The sequence below is a fragment of the Camelina sativa genome, chromosome 12 (genome assembly GCF_030686135.1).
Source record: "Camelina sativa cultivar CO46 ecotype springtype chromosome 12, ASM3068613v1".
Lineage (NCBI taxonomy): Eukaryota > Viridiplantae > Streptophyta > Magnoliopsida > Brassicales > Brassicaceae > Camelina > Camelina sativa.
In genome coordinates this window covers 14,310,206-14,331,594 of record NC_141891.1, presented here as the reverse complement: position 1 = coordinate 14,331,594, position 21,389 = coordinate 14,310,206, and the positions used below count along the sequence as shown (strand labels likewise).

The following is a 21,389-nucleotide window of genomic DNA, read 5'->3' as shown; positions in this document are numbered from 1 at the left end:
AAATTCTTCTCTACAAAGCAGATCTCTCTTTTCAAAGCTCTCAAAATCTCACAGGGTTGCAGAAAAATAAAACTTGCTAGAATAAAACTTAAGGGTTTGGAAAAACTAAAAACTATATATATATATATATATATATGTCCTAAAACACGTCAGGGACTAGTTTTGTAAATATGGAAAACTTTGGGCAACTTTGTAAAACTTCCAAATTTAGCTCTCTCGTCGGTTTGGACTGGGTGTCGATCGATGCTAAGGCAGTGTCGATCGACACTATCTCCTCTGATTGATTCCAAGTTGATTTCTTGCGGATTATTGCTCCAAACTGATCCAAATTGCTCCACTTTGCTCCTTCCATGCTAAAAACCTGTAAAGACTCAAAAACAATCTAGAAACAAATGAAAAGACACTAAAAGACTCCTTATATCATGGTTAAAAACTACAAAAACCATGATATATCAGGTAGGTCTGGTCTTCTATTGTTTAGTATATGGTTCGATTGTTGTCGATAATCGTTTACGCTGGATGAGTGAATGAGTAGGAAGCTCTAGTTTGTTCCGTCAATGCACCCGGAAGCTTTTGTCTCCAAGATTGTTGTTATTTTGTTTAGATTTTGTTGTTTCTTTAAAGTTAAACTGACTATAGCTTGCATATTGTTTTGGTGGTCATGAGTTTCCTCAGGGTCACTTGAAGACAGCAACACAACACGGGAAGTCACGGAGCAGTTGAGAATCATTGAGTCAAAGGTAAACACTTTGGTTGTTTTGGTTGTGTAATAGTTTTTCTATGCTTTATTTCTGTTAATGCTTTGGTTGTTTACTAGTCGAGAATGCTTTGTATTTGTCTCGGTTAAAAAATTTATATGAATGGTTTTACAATATAAATTTCATCATAAATTCCTTTGGTTGCTTTGGTTGTGTCTTGATCTTAAATTGCTTTGGTTGCTTTGGTTGCTTTGGTTGTGTCTTGATCATAAATTGCTTTGGTTGCTTTGGTTTTGTCTTGATCATAAATTGCTTTGGTTGGTGTAGAGTTTTGCTCATTCAATGCTTTGCGTGTAATAGTGATCTATTTAAAACCGTAATTTAGTTGTTTTAAAACTTATATAGGTGTGATCAAACCGTATAATTTAGTTGTGATCAAACTTATTTTGTACTGTGCTTTGTAGTTGTGTAGTTTTGTAGTTGTGTAAGCTGTGTAATGTCTTAAATTGTGATTAGACTTTAGGTAGTTGAGAGATAGTTGGTAACTTATTACTCTTACTCTTATCTTTTCACCTTTTAAACACCAAACCCGCCTTCAATGTTTATCCATCATCTTCTATCTCTCTCCTTGTTAAACCAACAACATTTCCGAACCCTCATCATCCAAAACTCTTCTTCTTATGAGTTCTTACAATCCATATAGTCAGTCCTCTAGTTATTTAGAGCTTCTCAACAGTCAAGGAGAGTCGCATCACCATCAAAACTCTCCTTATGAGAGATTTTCATCGCCTGGCGACAATGGAGCTCCTGAAGTACCTCCTTGGAGCTCTCAAGAGTCGCAGGATGTACCTCTTTCTCAAGAGGTCCCTGTTAGGAAAGATAGAAAGAAATGGAATCCGGCGGATGATGAAATTCTTATCAGTGCGTGGCTGAACACTTCAAAGGACCCGATCATTGCCAATCAACAGAAGGGAGGAAGCTTTTGGCAGAGGGTAAACAAATACTATGCAGAGACTCCCCATGCTGTGGCCAATGGTGAACAAGGGATGAACATTAACTGTAAGCAGAGGTGGTTTAGGATCAATGAGTGCGTAAGCAAGTTTTGCGGGGCTTATGCAGCAGCAGAGAGGCTCAACAGCAGTGGACACTCGGAGAACGATGTGCTAAAGATGGCTCACGACATCTACTTCGCTGAGCAAAATACGAAGTTTACAACGGAGCATTGCTGGTTAATGTTAAGGTTTGAGCAGAAGTGGATGAACCTTAACGCTATTAACAATGCTTCCCCGTCGGTCAGAAGAAAGAGGAAACCTGCTGCAGCTTCACAATCCGAGGCAGCTTCACAATCCGAGGCAGCTTCATAAGCCGAGGCAGCTTCACAAGCCGAGGCAGCTTCACAATCCGAGTCAACACACAGTGAGGAAGTGTTTGAGGAAAGGCCTCAAGGTGTCAAGGCTGCAAAGGCGAAGAGGAACAATGCTAAGGGGAAGGCTCTTGCTGACTATAAGAGCATGTGGGAAGTAAAGAAGGTGGAAATGGCTGAAAAGGAGAAGCTACAGAAGCTTGGCATACTAGACACACTTCTCGCCAAACCAGAACCACTTAGTGAAGCTGATCAACTTATCAAGGATAAGAAAGTGGCTCAGTATTTCTGAGATTGTTGAATTTCGTAGTAGCTAAGTTCCAATGGCAGTATTACTTTAGCTGTTTTCAAATATGTTTGAATTTGCGTTTCTGACTATGTAACCCTGTTCTTGTTTGATTAATCTATTATCCTTGCGTTTCTGACTGTGTAAACTTGTTCTTGTTTGATTAATCTTTTAACCTGTTCTTGTTTTTTTCTGTTTATGTTTCAAATAAGTAAGATGGGCCAAGACTACAGCTACTCTCAGCCTGATTCGTCAGATCAACATGGTAGATACTCTGACGACACAGAGGACAGGGAGATAGAGGCTTTGATTCGAATGGATGAGGCTGAGAGTAGCTTGAACAATGCTCAAGCTACTCAATACCCTCCTCAACCGGAGGTTGAGTTCGGATTCCCGAAGGTATGCTATTGTGGTGGTCAGCCCCTCTTATCTTCATATCACAACAGACGGTATGCTACAGCCCCAATTATGTATTAAGTGTTTTGCTAATTATATATTAAGTGTTTGCTAATTATGAATGTTAATGCAGGTTCTTTACATGTGGGAATGTTGATGATGGAGAGATGCATATCCACAAGTGGTGGGATGAAGCTGTTACGGAGGAGATGCGGGAGATTGGCAGACACTGTGAAGTCCTATCTCAGAAGTTAGATAACCTACCAACGCTGTTTGATTATGAGACAGCGCAGACAATAGACCGGTTAGAGAAGGAGGTGTTTGAGCTACGGAAGACCAGAAATAGGATTAGTAATGGGTTTGTATTGATGGTTTTGGTATTTGCTTTTGTGGTAGCAATACTAGCTATGCGTGTATGAATTTATCTACAGCCTTTTATGTATGCTAGTAGTCATGGATCATATCTCTTGTATTCACGGATCATAACTCTTATATGTATGCTAGTAGTCACGGATCATTATTGTTTGGAGCGTTTTGTCACAGATCATTATTGTTTGGAGCCTTTTGTCACGGATCAGTACTCTTGAAGTCACGGATTCAGTAACACGGAAGACCAAAATCATTTGCTATAAATAAGTTTCTTTTGTAAGACAAGATCTCCACTTCTCTTTTCCTTTAAAACTCGATTCCTCCTCCTCAAGATAACAAGATCAAAACTTCTCTTTTAAAACTTCTCTTTTAAAACTTTTCTTTTAAAACTTCTCCTTTAAAACTTCTCTTTAAATTGCATCTTCATCATACCATTATCACTACCAAAGAGATGGCATGGATGATGAATTTGATGCTTTTTTTGATAATTTCCCAGAAAATTCTGGTCTCATTCAAGAGCCAATAGAGCCACAGAGACGGATTTTTATGCCAAGAAACCGAGAAGAAGGCCACAATAATCTTTGGAATTATTATTTCAGTGATACTCCAACATACCCGGACTATTTATTCCGGCGACGGTTTCGCATGCACAGGCCATTGTTCATGCGTATTGTGCAACCTCTCTCTACAGAAGTCCAGTATTTCCGTCAATCCCAGGATGCAACCGGTCGGGCTAGTCTGTCACCTATACAAAAATGTACTACAGCAATTCGCCAATTGGCATATGGTACTTCATCCGACATAATTGACGAGTATGTACGAATTGGTGGATCAACAGCTCGGAAATGTTTGCACGAGTTTACCGTCGCGATAATCCAGTTGTTTGGCGATGAATACCTAAGACGTCCCACACCCGACGACCTAGAAAGACTACTCTATGAAAATGAAAAACGTGAATTTCCCGGGATGGTTGGGAGCATTGACTGTATGCATTGGGAGTGGAAGAATTGTCCAACAGCTTGGAAAGGAATGTATTCACGATCAACCGGAAAACCAACAATCATGTTGGAGGCAGTAGCTTCGTACGACCTCTGGATATGGCATGCTTTTTTTGGAGCTCCAGGTACTATGAACGATCTTAATATTCTAGATCATTCAAATGTATTTGATGACATTCTTAACGGTAAAGCTCTGGAGGTCAACTACTTTGTCAACGGAAGAGAGTACAAGACGGCGTACTATCTCACCGATGGTATTTATCCCAAATGGGCAACTTTTATACAATCTATCCGGCTCCCACAAGGTATCAAAAATTCTCTCTTCTCTAAAAAACAAGAATCTGTGCAGAAAGATGTTGAGCGTGCCTTTGGAGTCTTGCAAGCTAGATTCGCCGTTATTAAAAATCCATCTCGTTTATGGGATAAAAACAAAATAGCAAATGTTATGAGAGCATGCATAATACTCCATAATATGATTATTGAGGATGAAATAGGAACATACAGTTACCGAAACATTGTTTCTGAATTTCAAGACGGAGAAGCTGTGGATCAAACATATACCATCGGTGCCGCCAGTTTGGGTTCAAATATGAGCACTACGATTACTCGGCTTACAGAAATTCGGGACAAAAAAGTCCATGAACGGTTAAAAAAAGATTTGAGCATATTTGGACGAACTTTGGACATCTTTCAGATAATGAAGATTAATTAAAAAAATTCTATGAATAGAATAAAATGTTTGTTTTTATCTATATGGTTTATGTTTTTAATCTTTCATGTTTTAATTGTATTTTTTGTTTTTTTTCAAGTTTTCGTAACTTTGTAATTTCCTAATGTATTTAATGTCAATGTTTTATGTTTTATTTAAATTAAAACTTTAATATGTTTATACTTATTTATTTAAATAATTTATATTTTAAAATAAAAAAAAAAAATTTCTAGGGGACCAACTCTGAAGGACACCAATGCTCATACCAAACTTAAGAAATTCTCAAAATAAAATTAAAATAATTGAAGGACTACAAATCTGCCCTAACCGATGCACGTGCCCTTATAATTTATGAAGGAAGTATCTTCGCTAGTTGTATTTCTGTTTGTTTTAAAAGATAAACATTCTTCTTAGATACGGATAGTCTTGGTTTGGTATTATTTTGTTAAGGTTTAGAAAAGAAAAATAAATATAATCAAATTAAGATTGTTTACTGTTTTCTTTAAATAAATTCTTTTTTTGGGCTCTAATGTTAATTGAGCGTGTGAGAAGTAATATGCCTAATCAAAAAGAAATTATAATCTGTTAGATAATTTGGCCCATATAGAGACTTTAACTAAAATTATGGTCTCTCGAAAACAAACAATGTAAGTGTCGTCGTTATGGGTTCAATATGGACCTCATCATTGTCATCAGCCCTTTAAGAAATTGTAGGTTTTGCTAGTCCATTGATTACTTTTTTTTTTTTTCACAAATCCATTGATTACTTTCTTTCTTCTTTTTCTTACAAACAACCATTGATTAAAAAATAAGGGAAAATGACACCCACACCCACTTTGGGTGTGAGTTGTGTCACCCACACCCACTTTCTACTCTCCCTATACTTTCCCAAGTTTTTTGCTTATGTGTCCACACATTTTGGACAATTTTGCCCCTCTCCTCTTTCTCTCCTTCTTTTCTCTCTTTTTCTCTTCTTTTTTGTTGTTAACACTTTAACAAAGTAAAATATATTTATTTGTTATAATAAAACAAATTTTCTATTTATTTATATAAAATATATTATGATTATATATTTTCTACATTTTAAGATATATATTGCTATATATTTATGAACTTTTAGATTATACAGTATCCATCGATCGTTGAACATTTGTTCAATTATAAGTGGATAATCAATTGTAGTATTGTTAATAAATAGTTACTTGTGTTTATTCATACAAAATATACATACATAAATTTGGTTAGATCTTTATCCATAGCATATTATCCATAACACAACATAGATCAAATAAGTACAAAACCCTTTAATTCTAAATTTTAAATCCTAGAACATAAACTCTTAAACCTAAAACCAAAACTATTCACTTTAAAAAACAAAGTTTAGTGGATAGAAAAACTATGGATAGGTCTCCATGAATTTACAAAGCATATCTAGACATTAAGCTGGAGAATAACAGTTGAATGGTGGCTATGGATGTGATCATGTGGATATTTTTTTGTGGATACCAATGTAGACAGACCAAAGAATCATCATACAACATCCACACAATTAAATCCATAGGCACCATGAGCTCCTTGCTTCATATTTTGTGTTGGTCCAGAAACATATACACTCATAAGAGGTTAATAAACAAAATAAAAATTAACAACATTGATTTATTTAGAACATTGAATATCAATCATGTGGATTAGTAGTTATGGATATTTATCATATAATATCTTGCTCATTCTTTACATGAGCAGAAATTTGTCCAAAATAAATTAGCCACATAGATTTCTTTTAGCTAAATGTTTTTGTACTATTTTTCAGCTAGAAGTAGGTATATTAGAACTTAGAAGTGTCACTTGAAGCATACTACACAATAAACATGGTCATTATTAATCTCAAAGCCTATCCACCAAATTCTGACCACGTGGACAAGCAATCCAGATGAAATTTATTGACAAGTTTGTTGCATGTTCAAACATCACTATAGTTTAGCCACTTAGATGTCTTTTAGCCAAATGTTTTTGTACTATTTTTAAGCTAGAATTAGAGATATTAGAACCTAGAAGTGTCACTAGACGCATACTACACAACAAGCATGGTCATTATTAATCTCTAAGCCTATCCACCAAACTCTGACCACGCGGACAAGCAATCCAGATGAAATTTATTGACAAGTTTGTTGCATGTTCAAACATCACTATAGTTTAGGGTGGTTTAGGATTTAAGATTTAGGGTATAAGGTTGACGTTTTTGGGCTTATATGGATTTAGTGTCTATGTGGTGTTAGGATTTAAGACACTAAATCCATGTTGCATGTTGCATGTTTATCATTTTCATCTGTCTAAACGCTAAACCCTAAACCCTAAACCCTAAACCCTAAACCCTAAATTAGCCACATAGATTTCTTTTAGCTAAATGTTTTTGTACTATTTTTCAGCTAGAAGTAGGTATATTAGAACTTAGAAGTGTCACTAGAAGCATACTACACAATAAACATGGTCATTATTAATCTCAAAGCCTATCCACCAAATTCTGACCACGTGGACAAGCAATCCAGATGAAATTTATTGACAAGTTTGTTGCATGTTCAAACATCACTATAGTTTAGCCACTTAGATGTCTTTTAGCCAAATATTTTTGTACTATTTTTAAGCTAGAATTAGAGATATTAGAACTTAGAAGTGTCACTAGAAGCATACTACACAACAAACATGGTCATTATTAATCTCTAAGCCTATCCACCAAACTCTGACCACGTGGACAAGTAATCCAGATGAATTTATTGACAAGTTTGTTGCATGTTCAAACATCACCATAGTTTAGGATGGTTTAGGATTTAAGATTTAGGGTATAAGGTTGACGTTTTTGGGCTTATATGGATTTAGTGTCTATGTGGTGTTAGGATTTAAGACACTAAATCCATGTTGCATGTTGCATGTTTATCATTTTCATCTGTCTAAACCCTAAACCCTAAACCCTAAACCCTAAACCCTAAACCCTAAACCCTAAACCCTAAACCCTAAACCCTAAACACCAAACTCTGACCACGTGGACAAGCAATCCAGATGAAATTTATTGACAAATTTGTTGCATGTTCAAACATCACTATAGTTTAGCCACTTAGATGTCTTTTAGCCAAATGTTTTTGTACTATTTTTAAGCTAGAATTAGAGATATTAGAACTTAGAAGTGTCACTAGAAGCATACTACACAACAAACATGGTCATTATTAATCTCTAAGCCTATCCACCAAACTCTGACCACGTGGACAAGCAATCCAGATGAAATTTATTGACAAGTTTGTTACATGTTCAAACATCACCATAGTTTAGGGTGGTTTAGGATTTAAGATTTAGGGTATAAGGTTGACGTTTTTGGGCTTATATGGATTTAGTGTCTATGTGGTGTTAGGATTTAAGATTTAGGGTATAAGGTTAACTTTTTTTGTTTGTCAACAACTAAAGTTACTAAACTTAAAATTTAGTATGTTTATCACCAACTAAAGTTACTAAACTTAAAATTTAGTAATGAAAATAAAAAATAAATGTTAAAGAAAAAAAATATTAGAAAAGAAAGAGAAAAGTTAGAGAGAGAGATGAGAAGGAAAAAAAAAGTAGAAAGAGAAGGTTAGTTTAGTTAGAGGGTGTAAGTTGTAATTTGACATAAGAAAAGTATAGGGATAGTAGAAAGTGTGTGTAAGTGTCAATACTTTAGGAGAAAGTGGGTGTGGGTGTCATTTTCCCAAAAAATAATTGGGTTCATCCTAGAGGTAGAGGTAAACTCTTTTATTCACCTCTTCCTTTTTTAATCAATCAATTTTTTTTTATAATATTACATTTAAAACATAAATCAAAATTAAATTCAAAAAAGCAAAACAAATTATGCGTACTTTTAATTAACGAAAGTTAAATATTGGTTTAGTTTAAATATTACAGTTAAATGAGGTTATATATCGGTTAAAGTTTAAAAATAAAAATTAAGATTTGGATTTTACAGTTGAATCAAAATTATATGTCAGTTTGTTACAAATGAATGGTTAGGATTTAAATTTTACAATTAAAATGAGGATTATGATTTTAATTCTATAATTATAACGAAATTATGTCGGTTTAGATTATAAAAAAATATTTTGGGTTTTTAATTTTACAATTATATATACAGATTTTGTTTCTTTATTTATAAGGAGGTTCACCTCTCTAGGTGAATCCAAGTATTGTCATATATATATATATATCTATATATTTCATAATTTCTTTGCAATAAAAAATATACAAGCTATTTTCATATCATCTTCTTCTATGAAAATTAAATTCGAAATATACTTTTTAATCAATTGTTTTTTTGTTTGATTTCTAGTGGAGAAGTTAGTCAACATAATTTGAAAATTCTCAAATTTTAGTTATCTAGAAAACTAAAAGAGGTCATTTTTTACAATTAAAAAAAACAAGTACATTTATTTTTTTAAAAATGCAGATTACCTCTCGAAGTATAAAGATTAATTTACTTGCGTGAAGGCACACATAAAATCCCAAGATACATACTCGATTTGAACTTTATATTTTAAGTCAATGATAGTGGTTTTTAGCCAAACCTTTGAATTGTAAGATGGACTGTTTTATATTCATAAATCACTTATAGCATGAACATTTTTAGTTTCTCTTACTTAAAATAGCGATAATTAATTTATTCTGTTTTTGTGCATTGGCAACTTCTTTCCGTAAGCACTTAGTTGATACGAAAGAAACACGACTTAGATATTCAACTCTATGAACGAAACAAAATCGACCACATTCATTGGACCTGTTATTTTCTAATTAGGCTTCAAATTAAGATTCCATACTTGATACTTCCAAAGAAATCTGAAAATAAAGAATTTGAGAACGATATCAAAAGGTAAACATTATAACAACGTGCGTGTTGACTTCATGAATGTATAGTGGAACAGTATAAAACACAGAATATAACATGTAACGTAAGAAAAAAAAAAATTAAACAGATAAAAGTATTAATATCCTCTTTTGTTACATGTAGCTTTTTTTTAAGTATATAAAATGTGCACCAAAAATAATAGAATAAGGAACTCCGCTCTGACGGAGGCTGTGGAAAATATTTGGGTTTACCGGAGCAGGTTGGTCAAAAGAAAAAAGAAATCTTTAAATTTGTGGTGGATAAAGTACAGAAACGAACTAAGAGTTGGAAGAATCGATATCTGTCAGAGGCTGGTAAAGAAATGCTAATAAAGACGGTGGCCTTGGCTACACCGATATACACAATGAACTGCTTTAAACTACCCAAAGGAACCTGTGATGAGATCAACAAAATGATGGCTAAATATTGGTGGGAGAAAGATCCACGGAAAAAACCAATGCATTGGGTATCTTGGAGGAGAATGAGCACACCAAAGAAAGAAGGAGGATTAGGTTTCAGAGATATAGAACAGTTTAACCTCAGTCTTCTTGGCAAACAAGTATGGCGTATCCTGCAAAACCCTGAAAGCTTGGTAGCTCGACTGTTGAAAGGCAAATATTTTCCGGATTCGAATATCTTTAACGCCGGAAATGGTTATAAGTCGTCTTTTATTTGGAAGTCCCTGCTGGAAGGACGAGATCTGTTGAGAAAAGGAATGAGACTTTTGATTGGCAATGGTCGGAATACACATGTTTGGGCTGATCCTTGGCTATTAACCCATCCACCAAGAGCTCCAAGGAAAATTGAGGGTATTGAGGAGAACTTCAGAACAGTCAGTGAATTAATGAATGACACACAAACTGGCTGGAATTTAGAAGCCCTACAAAGATATGTGGTCCCAGAGGATATACATCTCATACAACAAATCAAAGTAATACTAACGGAACAACCAGATCTTTTGGGTTGGCATTACAATGATTCTGGGATTTATACGGTCAAATCGGGTTACTGGTTAGCAACTCACCTGGCAGACTATAGAAACCAAGATGATGTGCCTTTACTTCATCATGATCTGAAGACTGCAATGTGGAAAACCAAGGCTGCTCCGAAATTAAAACATTTTCTCTGGAGAATTCTAACAAATGCTTTGGCAGTGAGAGTTGAACTTAATCGTCGCAGGATAACAACTAACCCCATTTGTCCAAGATGTTTACAGGCTGAAGAAACTATTTCGCATCTTCTGTTTGAATGCCAACATGCACGAGACCTCTGGCAGACACAACAAGCCCTTTATACTGAGTTGTATGCACAAGATTACTCTTTGGCTGAGAGGATAAAGATTATTATCGACCGTCACAATAAGGAAGAGTATACAAAGCTGGAACGACAACTTCCACTTTGGTTGCTATGGAGATTATGGAAAAGTAGAAATATGTGGCTGTATCAACAAACAGCCTACAGTTGGCAGGAGGATTTTCAGTTTGCACTAAAAGAAGCAATGGATTGGGTGGACATATGGTCTCTAGAACAGACAACTCAAAGTTCAAGAGGACAGAATGCAAGATCACATTCCTCACAATGGCGAAAACCACAAGAAGGATTCATTAAATGCAATGTAGACTGCAAATTTGGTCAGAATGAAACAGCTTCACAAGCAGGCTGGATACTTCGTGATTCAGAAGGCTTTTATATCAATGCAGGATGCAGCATAGGATCGAGATGCCATGCACCAATAGAAGCAGAACTTCAAGCGCTTGTTATAGCAATAAAGGAGACATTGAGACAAGGCTTCACACGGATAATTTTCGAAGGTGATAATCTCAAAGTTATGAGATTAATCAACGGCGAACAACACAGTTTTAGATGGCACACATGGATCAGAGAAATTAACCATCTCAAGCAGAATTTTGAAGAAGTCAAGTTTCAATGGACAAGGCGTAACAACAACAAAGCAGCAGATCTATTAGCCAAATCAATTTTTCAAAATCATTTGACTCATATTTCTCATTTCTATGTTCCAAGTTTCCTTGTAAACATCCTCCATGAGGATCACTGTCCAAATTAATCAAGCAGCTGTTTAAAAAAAAAAAGAACTCTGCTCTGACTCTGTTTGACAAGGAAGATCCCTATATTTTTTTCTATATTCTTGAAAGATTATCTGATTTCTTTTTTGGTTAGAAGCATTTAACTTATATTCCGACAAAGTCTAGCTCATCCAAATTTCATAAATACGAAATAACGAGAACCTAAATATTTCCCTATATACGCCATACTGTACATAGTTCTATTTCTAAGAGAGATAATTTTCAATAAATATTTTCTTAACAATTTGTGTCTGATAAATTCATTGTTTACGACTGAAGGTCAAGTAGGCTAGCCTTGACTAAATTGATTGCACATATAATGTAATAAATAGATTCTGACTGTCAGTATTATTACCTTTTTTTATTTGATTTTTTTTTAACTCAAAGTAAATTTCAGGCTTATAAAAAATATGAGACTAAACTCGGGAGAAGGTAAATCCTCTCTCCAGTTATTTAAATAGGCCATCAGATAGGTCCATAGTTATGTAAGAATATCTAGGAAAATGTGACTTAGTTTCATGCAGCAGAGAAATCAAATATGAAACGCTGTAACGTCCCAATCCCATACTCAACTACAAGCGCCCGGACAGTATTATTTTTGAAAAAAATAATAATTAATAATAGTATTTTTGGAAAAAAAAAATAATTTATTATATTTATATTTATGAGAATTATCTAATAAATATCAAACTTAAAAATGTTTATTTATACTCAAATCTAAAATACATTTGTGAAACTTATACACTCTAGCTATCTGAATATAGACGTGTCTTACCACATCGTTCGTATACCAAATGACATTTCCCATGGAGTTTCTAGTTATAAAACTTATAATGACTTTTCTCCCTGAAACATTATCAAGATTCAGTTATTTAAACATTTTATTTTCTCCTTTAACAAAAGAAAAACTGACATTTCATTTTCTTTGTGCCTTTTGTTTGTACCACACAAGTCGGTTCTTTAGTCAACAAGCTGTCCACTATATGTAAATAATGAAAAGACAAAAAAAAAAAAAAAAAAAAAACAAATCTACAAACATTTGATTCTCGTTTTTCTCAGTTCTATTCTCGTAAATATGCATTTCTTAGACTAGCTAATCTCTAAAGAATTAAAGAGTTATCAAATAGTTTAGATCACTAAGACCATAATTTACTCATTGAAGCTCTATAGCTAATCTTAAAAGAGGTAGATTTTTTCTCGTATATACGCTGAGAAAATTAGCATTATGAGTAAGGAAACTATAGCGTATATTTCAAGCGCTAGACTATCGAAGTTTAATATTAATATTAGTAATGTTTTTATAATTAGAACCTAACTAAATAAAGAAATATGGATCCCAATTTTCATGATTTAGTTATACTTTAGGTCATTTTAATATTAGTCAGGGCCCCCTTCAAGTTTGGAAAAGTTTTATTTTTGTTGAGGTCGGTGGATATTTCAAACCATCAATTCTCAAATATTTCGCCTTTTTGATGAATAAATACGTGTGACATCTTCTTACAAATATGTTATTTTCTCAAATGGTTTCATAATTAACGAAACAATGGTAGTATTTATTATAAATTAAACTGATGAATCCAGTGGAATACGGGAGTTGTAAATTGACAAAGAAAAAAAAACTAATTGACAATATTATATATGTTTACACAAAAAAAAAAAAAAGTTTTCTCTTGTTAATCAGCAGCACTTAACTTATTCCATGTATAATATGATGGATATGAAGCTTTATCTTTAGTTATTTTTTCTTATTAGTGGTGTTTGAATTGTGCGAGTGTGAATGGGCTTGGTCATTGACGCAAAAGAGTGGTCATGATCAAATGCTGATAATGGCTAGGATGCCATGGTCAACACATTTCTTGATTTGCTTATATCTTACCTGCCTTAGTTCTATTATTAACCACTCTCGAATTTGTTTTTGATCTTACCAATCAAAATACTTTCTACTCATCTTTATCTCATAGGTAGATAGCAAAGTCTAAATATTGACAGGTTAAAATAACATTAATTTTCTTGGCGTAACCACATTCATTATTAATTCACATAAATTATACCACCTCAACGTGTTTAAAATACCTTTTTTATTCAAGATTTTGGACACGTACTAACAATTGGATCTAGCTAGCTAGCAACATTCAAACACTTTATACGACTGGATAGCAATCATCATGTTTTTGCCTAATTTGACTATCTTTTATTGCAGTTTTCTAATTAAAAAAAAAAAAAAAACTCGATGACGGTTTTAGTTTTATAGCCTAATCTAAGGTCTTCTCTAACAAGTAAATAAACTGCCATTAAATTTTTCCGTAGTAAATAATAATTCTATAGTTCCAATTATTCGACAAAATTGAATATAGTGTATTGTACTATGTTTAGATAGATCATCAATTTATCACAAAAAATATCAGTTAATCAAAGAACTTATGAGATTACGACGTTGGAAGACAATTGTATTTGCATCATTAATTATGGGAATATGCAAACATATCACCACTTTTTGTGCCTTTGCCCATAGTTTACAAAAATACTACTATTACTTACTTTTTTTCCTTCAAAATATCATTACGTACCAACATATCTATATTAACATTTTTTAAGTATATTTTGGTTTATGCCCTTTAAATTTTACTTATTTAATTTTTTTACAACATTAACCCCTAAAACAATTTCATAAATAACATTGCAGAGAAACTCAGATACTAAACTTTCTTAAATTGACCAATATTTGTTACATTTATTGCCATAAAATCTTAACAACATCTATACATTCCGATTTTTCCAAAAACAAATCTACCCATTAAAGTTTTAACCCATTAAATCTCTAAAACTATTTTTATGGATGCTATAATCTCTCAAATTTAAATGATATATAACAGATTTTCCATAACAAAAGTTTACAACATCCATAATTATATTAACATTAATAAATTTCTTAAACCGAAAATCTAATTATAAAATATCACATTAAATATGTTGAACCCCCCCATATAATTTGGTTTATTTTTTATTTTTTGAGGAATTACCAAAAATTTAGAATTCTATTAATTATCATAAACTATATATTGACCTGGAAAAATTATAAACTATAAAAATATGCTAATTTGGTAAACAACTAACATAATTAAACTTGATAAAAACACTTATTTTGATTTTTTTTAACGCAAAAACTTATTTTGATTTTAGTGAGACGGGTTGGCATTAATCCCATATAGGGAGTTAAGTGGAATTTTTTTTTTAAACACTTTTAGATGTGTACCAGGAGATAAATGTATTACTAGGCTATACATATACCACACAGGTTAAAACCTTGAAAACACTACAAAAATCCTATATTTTGAATACTTATATCAAATACCTGTAAAATTTTATATTTTTAAAATTAATAAAATAACAATAAAATAAAAAATAAATATAATATAAATTTGAAATTTTTAAAATAAAAAATATTATCCCATCCGCGGGTTAAATTCTAGTGGGTCTTGTTTTATAAATTAATCATTCCTAGTACGTATGATCATCTACTTAAATATTGTATTGTAATAACCTGATAACCCAAAACATCAGGCAAAAAAGACTAACAATTATGTCTGTTCTCTCAAGAGGCGATACGGAAGGCGATGGCAGGTTTTGTAACCGCCGACGTGTAGATTGTTTTGTTTCTCCTCTTCGGAGTGTTTTTCCGACAAAAATATACAGTTTAGTGGTTGTTTTTAACGGTTGCTCTCTGCGGCAGTTATCTGTCGGTGGTTTACTTTCCCCGAAATTATTGTGGGATAACTGCCATGAGAAACCGCCATGGTCAAAACGCTATAAATATGATGGATTTTCTTCAAAGATCGACAAGTTTCACTCACCGATCTTCTTCACTACACTAAAAAGTTGTATTCAACAAAACACGATGAGTGATTACGTTCGTAAATCCCTTCAGAATCTTGACTTAGGGATTAACGATGCTCCAATTGCCCTTCCTTCTGCTTTGTGCGGAAAAGCGATCAATGACAACCGATACTCGATTGTTGTCACAGTGGTGAATCCAAAAAAACAAAATCTTCGTGCCGTAGTAGGACAAATGCCAAGAATCTGGGGTCTCGGTGATGCTTGTCGTGGAAGAATACTAGGAAACGGGAAAGCTCTGTTTATTTTCAAAACAGAGGAGGCGCTGAATCTAGTTCTTCGTCGAGGACCGTGGGCCTTTAACGAGTGGATGCTGACAACACACCGATGGTTTCCAAACATTTCTGACGAAGACATGAAGATTATCCCATTCTGGATACAAGTGCGAGGGATTCCAATACAGTTCTTGAACACGGCTATGGTTAACTACATTGGCAACCAAATTGGCGATGTGGTTAACACTGACTATGATGAAAACGCAAACCTGGTCGAGTTTGTAAGGATCTGTGTCAATTGGAACATAGATCAGGCGTTGCGTTTCCAAAGGAATTTTCAGTTTGGTGGAGACGAGAACACCATTCTAAAAATTCAAATATGAACGTCTCCGTAACTTCTGTATGAAATGTGGATCACTTCAACACGAAGCGAAGGAATGTCCTCTCTCTTTTGAAGATCAACCACATGAGGGCCAAATTGAGGACAAACATGAGGATGGATATGATGGCTATGAACCTGATGGATTTGATAATCCAGAAAGAGACAACGACAATAACAACCGTGGTGATCATGGTTCTGAAACCAACACTCTGCAAACGATAGAACCATTTGATGAAATCCCGGGTGTGGGAAGAGGTGTTAATAACCGTGAGTTCATCATCACCGAATCAGATGATTCCTCTGCTCCAAGTATTTTCGAGGATAGTGACCTTACAGCAGAGAGACTTCGTTATTTGTTTACTAAGTATGCGAAGGACAAGGGAGAGATGATGACCACAACAACTGAACCTGGGCGTACGACAAACAACAGCATGTTTAACACAAAGAGAAGCCGCAAGGAGTTGGAAAGCTACTATCAAGAATTTGAGGAAGCAGAAGATCTGATGGTCCTGAGTCAGATCAAGAAGAAGGGGAGGGTTGAGTCTGCAGGCTCCTGCAGCGGAACAGCAATGGACGGAGGCGCGGGGGGCCCGGTACCCCCACTTCCTCCATGAGAGTCGTTACCTGGAACTGCCAAGGCATATGTTCACCTATGACACAATTTCGCCTTCGGCATCTTGTTCGTATTTTAAAGCCAAGTTTGTTATTTCTGTGTGAAACTTTAAATAGTTGTTCAGTTGTGTGTGACTTTGCTTATGTATTAGGATTTAATAATGTAATAACACAACCCCCTCAAGGAAGGAGTGGTGGTCTAGCCCTCATGTGGGTAGATGATGTTTCTTTATCCTCTCTGTATCAGGATGAAAGAATAATCGATGTACATATTGACTATAATAATATTAGCTTCTATTTTTCTGGTGTGTATGGTGATCCAAATCCCACTCGAAGACATTTGTTTTGGGATCATCTAGTAGAGTTAAGTGAAACAAAAAATGGCCCTTGGTTGCTAGCTGGTGATTTCAATGAAATAATATCCAACCAAGAGAAGATAGGAGGACCATTAAGAGAAGAGTGGACCTTTAGAAGATTTCGAAACATGTTGTCGAACTGTGACTTAAAAGATTTAAAGTCGATAAGAGATCGTTTCTCATGGGTTGGAGAGAGGAGAGATTATACTATCAAGTGCTTTCTAGATAGAGCAATGATCAACTCTCAATACTCTGCATCTTTTCCATCTGCAGAGGCGGAGTTTTTGGAGTTCAATGGTTCAGACCACAAACCTATACTTATAAACTTCGAATCTAAACAAACCAGAAGTCACAAGCCTTTCCGCTTTGATAAGCGATTAACAGAAATTGATAACTTTGAAAAAGTGGTGGAAGCAGGCTGGAATTATTGCAAATCACAAGATCGTTACTCTATTTGCGATCAAATATCAAGCTGTAGGAGAGCTATGTCAAGGAAGAAACATGGATCAAACTTAAATGCGAGGAAGAGGATAGACTACTTTCAAGCTGCTGTCAACAAAACTATGGAAAGCCTAAACAGACAAGAGAGAAATCGTATTCCAATGTTGCAGAGAAAATTGAGTCAAGCATACAGAGATGAAGAATATTATTGGAAAACTAAAAGCAGGAAACAATGGTTATCTATGAGAGATCGGAACACAGCATATTATCATGCAAGCACGAAAACAAGATACTCGAGGAACTACATCACGACAATACAAGATGAGCATCAAAACACATACAATGGTGATGAGGAAATCGGCCTGCATGCTCAAGATTATTTTACAAAGATGTATACTTCAAGTCGGATTCCAGTATCACCGATTGACTTTGGAGACTTTCAACCTACGGTAACTACAGAAATAAATGAAGCTATTACTAAAGAGTTTACAAGTGATGAAATTCTCGAGGCTCTCACATCTATTGGTGATGATAAAGCACCAGGACCTGATGGACTCACTGCTAGGTTTTATAAACGTTACTGGAACATTATTGGAGATGATGTTGTAGCAGAGGTTAAAGACTTTTTCGAGAATGCCTACATGAAATCAGGTTTAAATCATACCAATATATGCATGATTCCGAAAGTAACAAATGCACCAACTTTGACAGATTACAGACCAATAGCTCTTTGTAATGTTCTTTACAAAATAATATCCAAATGTTTGGTAAATCGACTTAAAAAACACTTAGATAACATTGTCTCAGACAATCAAGCAGCGTTCATACCGTGACGTTTGATAACAGACAATGTATTGATAGCACATGAGGTTATGCATTCACTAAAAGCCAGAAAAAGAGTTTCCACAAACTATATGGCCATTAAAACAGATGTGTCTAAAGCCTACGATAGAGTGGAATGGAACTTTTTAGAGGTTACAATGAGGCTATTTGGTTTTGATGATAAATGGATATCATGGATAATGGCTGCAGTCAGGTCGGTTAGTTATTCAGTTTTGATCAACGGTTCACCTCAAGGATTGATCAAACCAGAGAGAGGAATAAGACAAGGAGATCCCCTTTTTCCTTATTTATTCATCCTCTGTGCAGACATTATGAGCCATCTCATTAAAGTTAGAGTTCAATATGGTGATATAAAAGGGGTGAAAATAGGTAATGGAGTTCCAGCGATTACACATTTACAGTTTGCAGATGAATCCCTTTTCTTCTGTCAAGCAAACTCACGAAACTGCAAGGCAATTAAGGAGGCATTTGAGGTCTATGAATATTATTCAGGACAAAAAATTAACACAGCAAAATCGTTAATCACCTTTGGATCTCGAGTGCATGGCACAACACAAAACCGACTGAAACATATTTTGAACATTCCAAACCAAGGTGGGGGAGGAAAATATTTAGGTCTTCCAGAGCAGTTTGGAAGGAAAAAATCAGAGATGTTCAAAAACATTGTTGACAAAGTCCAACAACGTACATCCTCATGGAGTACTAAACGTTTGACATCAGCAGGGAAAGAAATTATGTTGAAGTCTATAGCTCTTGCAATGCCTATTTACTCAATGTCATGTTTCAAATTACCTAGTGGTGTTGTTGATGAGATTGACTCAACTCTACAAAAATTTTGGTGGGAGAAGAGTAATAGTGAAAGAGGCATTCCTTGGATAGCATGGAAAAGACTACAATACTCGAAAAAAGAAGGAGGGCTCGGATTCAAAAATTTATCTAAATTTAACGATGCCCTCCTTGCAAAACAAGCTTGGAGACTATTACAGTACCCTGACTCTTTATTTGCTCGAATAATGAAAGCAAGGTATTATAGAGATGAAACTCTTCTTGAAGCAAAACCCCGAAGCAATCAATCGTACGGATGGTCTTCCATTTTAGAGGGTCTTAAGCTTCTTAAACAGGGTGTAAGAACAATAATTGGGGATGGAAATACAGCCAGATTAGATGATGACAAAGTTACGATAGAAAATCCTTCAAAACCTATACAATGTGCCCATTCAAAACCTTGTTTGTTTAAAGATCTCATGACAACAGTTGGAAATAGGCGTTTTTGGGACCAAAATAAAATTCTATCACAGGTTCACCCATAGGATCATAATTTATTTCAGGACCTTTATCTATCTATACAAGAAACGCCTGATAGAATAATATAGAATTACAACAAGTTGGGTGAATACACTGTACGATCTGGATACTGGTTGAGCATGCACGACCAAGACATGATGATAACACAAGGACCAAAACCTCATGGTTCTGCTTCACTTAAAAACAGAGTATGGAAACTGAAAATTTTGCCGCAAGTTAAACACTTCCTTTGGCGATTAATATCAAAGGCACTACCGTCTATTACAAGACTCAACACACGGGGGATGAATCTTGATCCAGTATGCCCCAGATGCTTCAAGAATGATGAAACCATGGAACATATCTTGTTTTCGTGTTATTATGCTAAACAAGTTTGGGATCAGTCCAATATACCTATTGATGTCTTTCTAACAATGAACTATGACAGCGAACAAATCATTACAGCTTTTTTAGATATGGATCATATGAATGGAATGACTGATTTAACTTCTCTACAACCCCTGTGGACAATGTGGCATCTCTGGAAAGCTAGAAACAAATTTATATTTGAAAATTGCACAATATCTCCTAGAATTCTAGCTTTAAGAGTCAAGAATGATGTCCAAGACTGGTATCTCTATAACCCACCGAAATCAAATTCAACAAATGAACAAGAAAACATATCGATGTGGAGAAGACCAACAAACAAAACGGTAAAGTGTAATTATGATGCTGCTTTCGATAAGTACACTAATCAAGCAACAGGAGGATGGATTTGGAGGAATTCCAATGGTGTATCAAGGGGGTGGGGTTCACAAAAAATGGGCTCAGCAATATCTTCACTGCAAGCGGAAGCAAAAGCATTACTATCGGCAATGCAACAAGCTTGGATCAAAGGACATACTGATGTCTGTTTTGAAGGAGACTGTCAAGTACTCACAAGGATACTCAACCACAAACATCATGATACATCGATTGAAGGAATCATACAAGATATTAGATGGTGGCAGACTTGATTTCATTCTGTTGAATTTATATTCACCAAATGCTGTAATAATTCAGTAGCTCACCTCCTAGCAAGATATGGATGTCTAAATAGTACATATTATTTTGAATGTTTTAGACCACCTGTTTGGTTAAAACAACAATTGTATCAAGAATATTTCAACTCAGCAATATAATTCACTATTCGACGAAAAAAAAAAAAAAAAAAAACCCAAAACATCAAGCGCCTAATTTTTTTATAATACTAGCATTCATTAAATAATAAAAAAGCATAATTGCCACATGAATATTGTTATACTCTTTATCATAACATTATATTGTTATACATTTAGGCTAAAGTAATGTCCAGGAAAATTCATTTTAGGTTTTTTTTCTGGTCCTAGGCCATATATTAATATTGCAATACTAGGTTATCACCCGTCGTACACCGTGGAATTAAATTATAAATTAATGTATTTTAAATAATAATTTTAATTTATTTAGTTTTCAAATTTCCAATTAATTAAATTTTATCTAATTAATTTATAATTTTGTTTAGAATATTTTTTCTTCTTCTTACG

The 21,389-nt window shown here is 34.4% G+C and overlaps 4 protein-coding genes across 4 annotated transcripts; all 4 read left to right on the top strand.

Annotated features, from left to right (window-relative positions):
* Positions 1-657: 657 nt before the first annotated feature.
* LOC109133439 (uncharacterized) lies at positions 658-3,260 on the top strand. The gene is made up of 3 exons (XM_087479810.1): positions 658-740; positions 2,564-2,796; positions 2,877-3,260. Exons 2-3 carry the CDS (start codon positions 2,564-2,566, stop codon positions 3,160-3,162), a joined length of 519 nt encoding a protein of 172 aa, XP_087335936.1. The 5' UTR covers positions 658-740; the 3' UTR covers positions 3,163-3,260.
* Positions 1,379-2,353, top strand: LOC147930517 (glutathione S-transferase T3-like). Its single transcript, XM_087476908.1, has 2 exons — positions 1,379-2,050; positions 2,246-2,353. Exons 1-2 carry the CDS (start codon positions 1,379-1,381, stop codon positions 2,351-2,353), a joined length of 780 nt encoding a protein of 259 aa, XP_087333034.1.
* Positions 3,261-15,695: 12,435 nt separating the features above from the next.
* LOC147930516 (uncharacterized protein At4g02000-like) lies at positions 15,696-16,289 on the top strand. Its single transcript, XM_087476907.1, has one exon. The coding sequence runs from the start codon at positions 15,696-15,698 to the stop codon at positions 16,287-16,289; it is 594 nt and encodes a 197-aa protein (XP_087333033.1).
* Positions 16,290-17,489: 1,200 nt separating this feature from the next.
* Positions 17,490-20,840, top strand: LOC147930515 (uncharacterized). Its single transcript, XM_087476906.1, has 3 exons — positions 17,490-18,348; positions 18,559-19,793; positions 19,914-20,840. Exons 1-3 carry the CDS (start codon positions 17,490-17,492, stop codon positions 20,838-20,840), a joined length of 3,021 nt encoding a protein of 1,006 aa, XP_087333032.1.
* Positions 20,841-21,389: the final 549 nt, after the last annotated feature.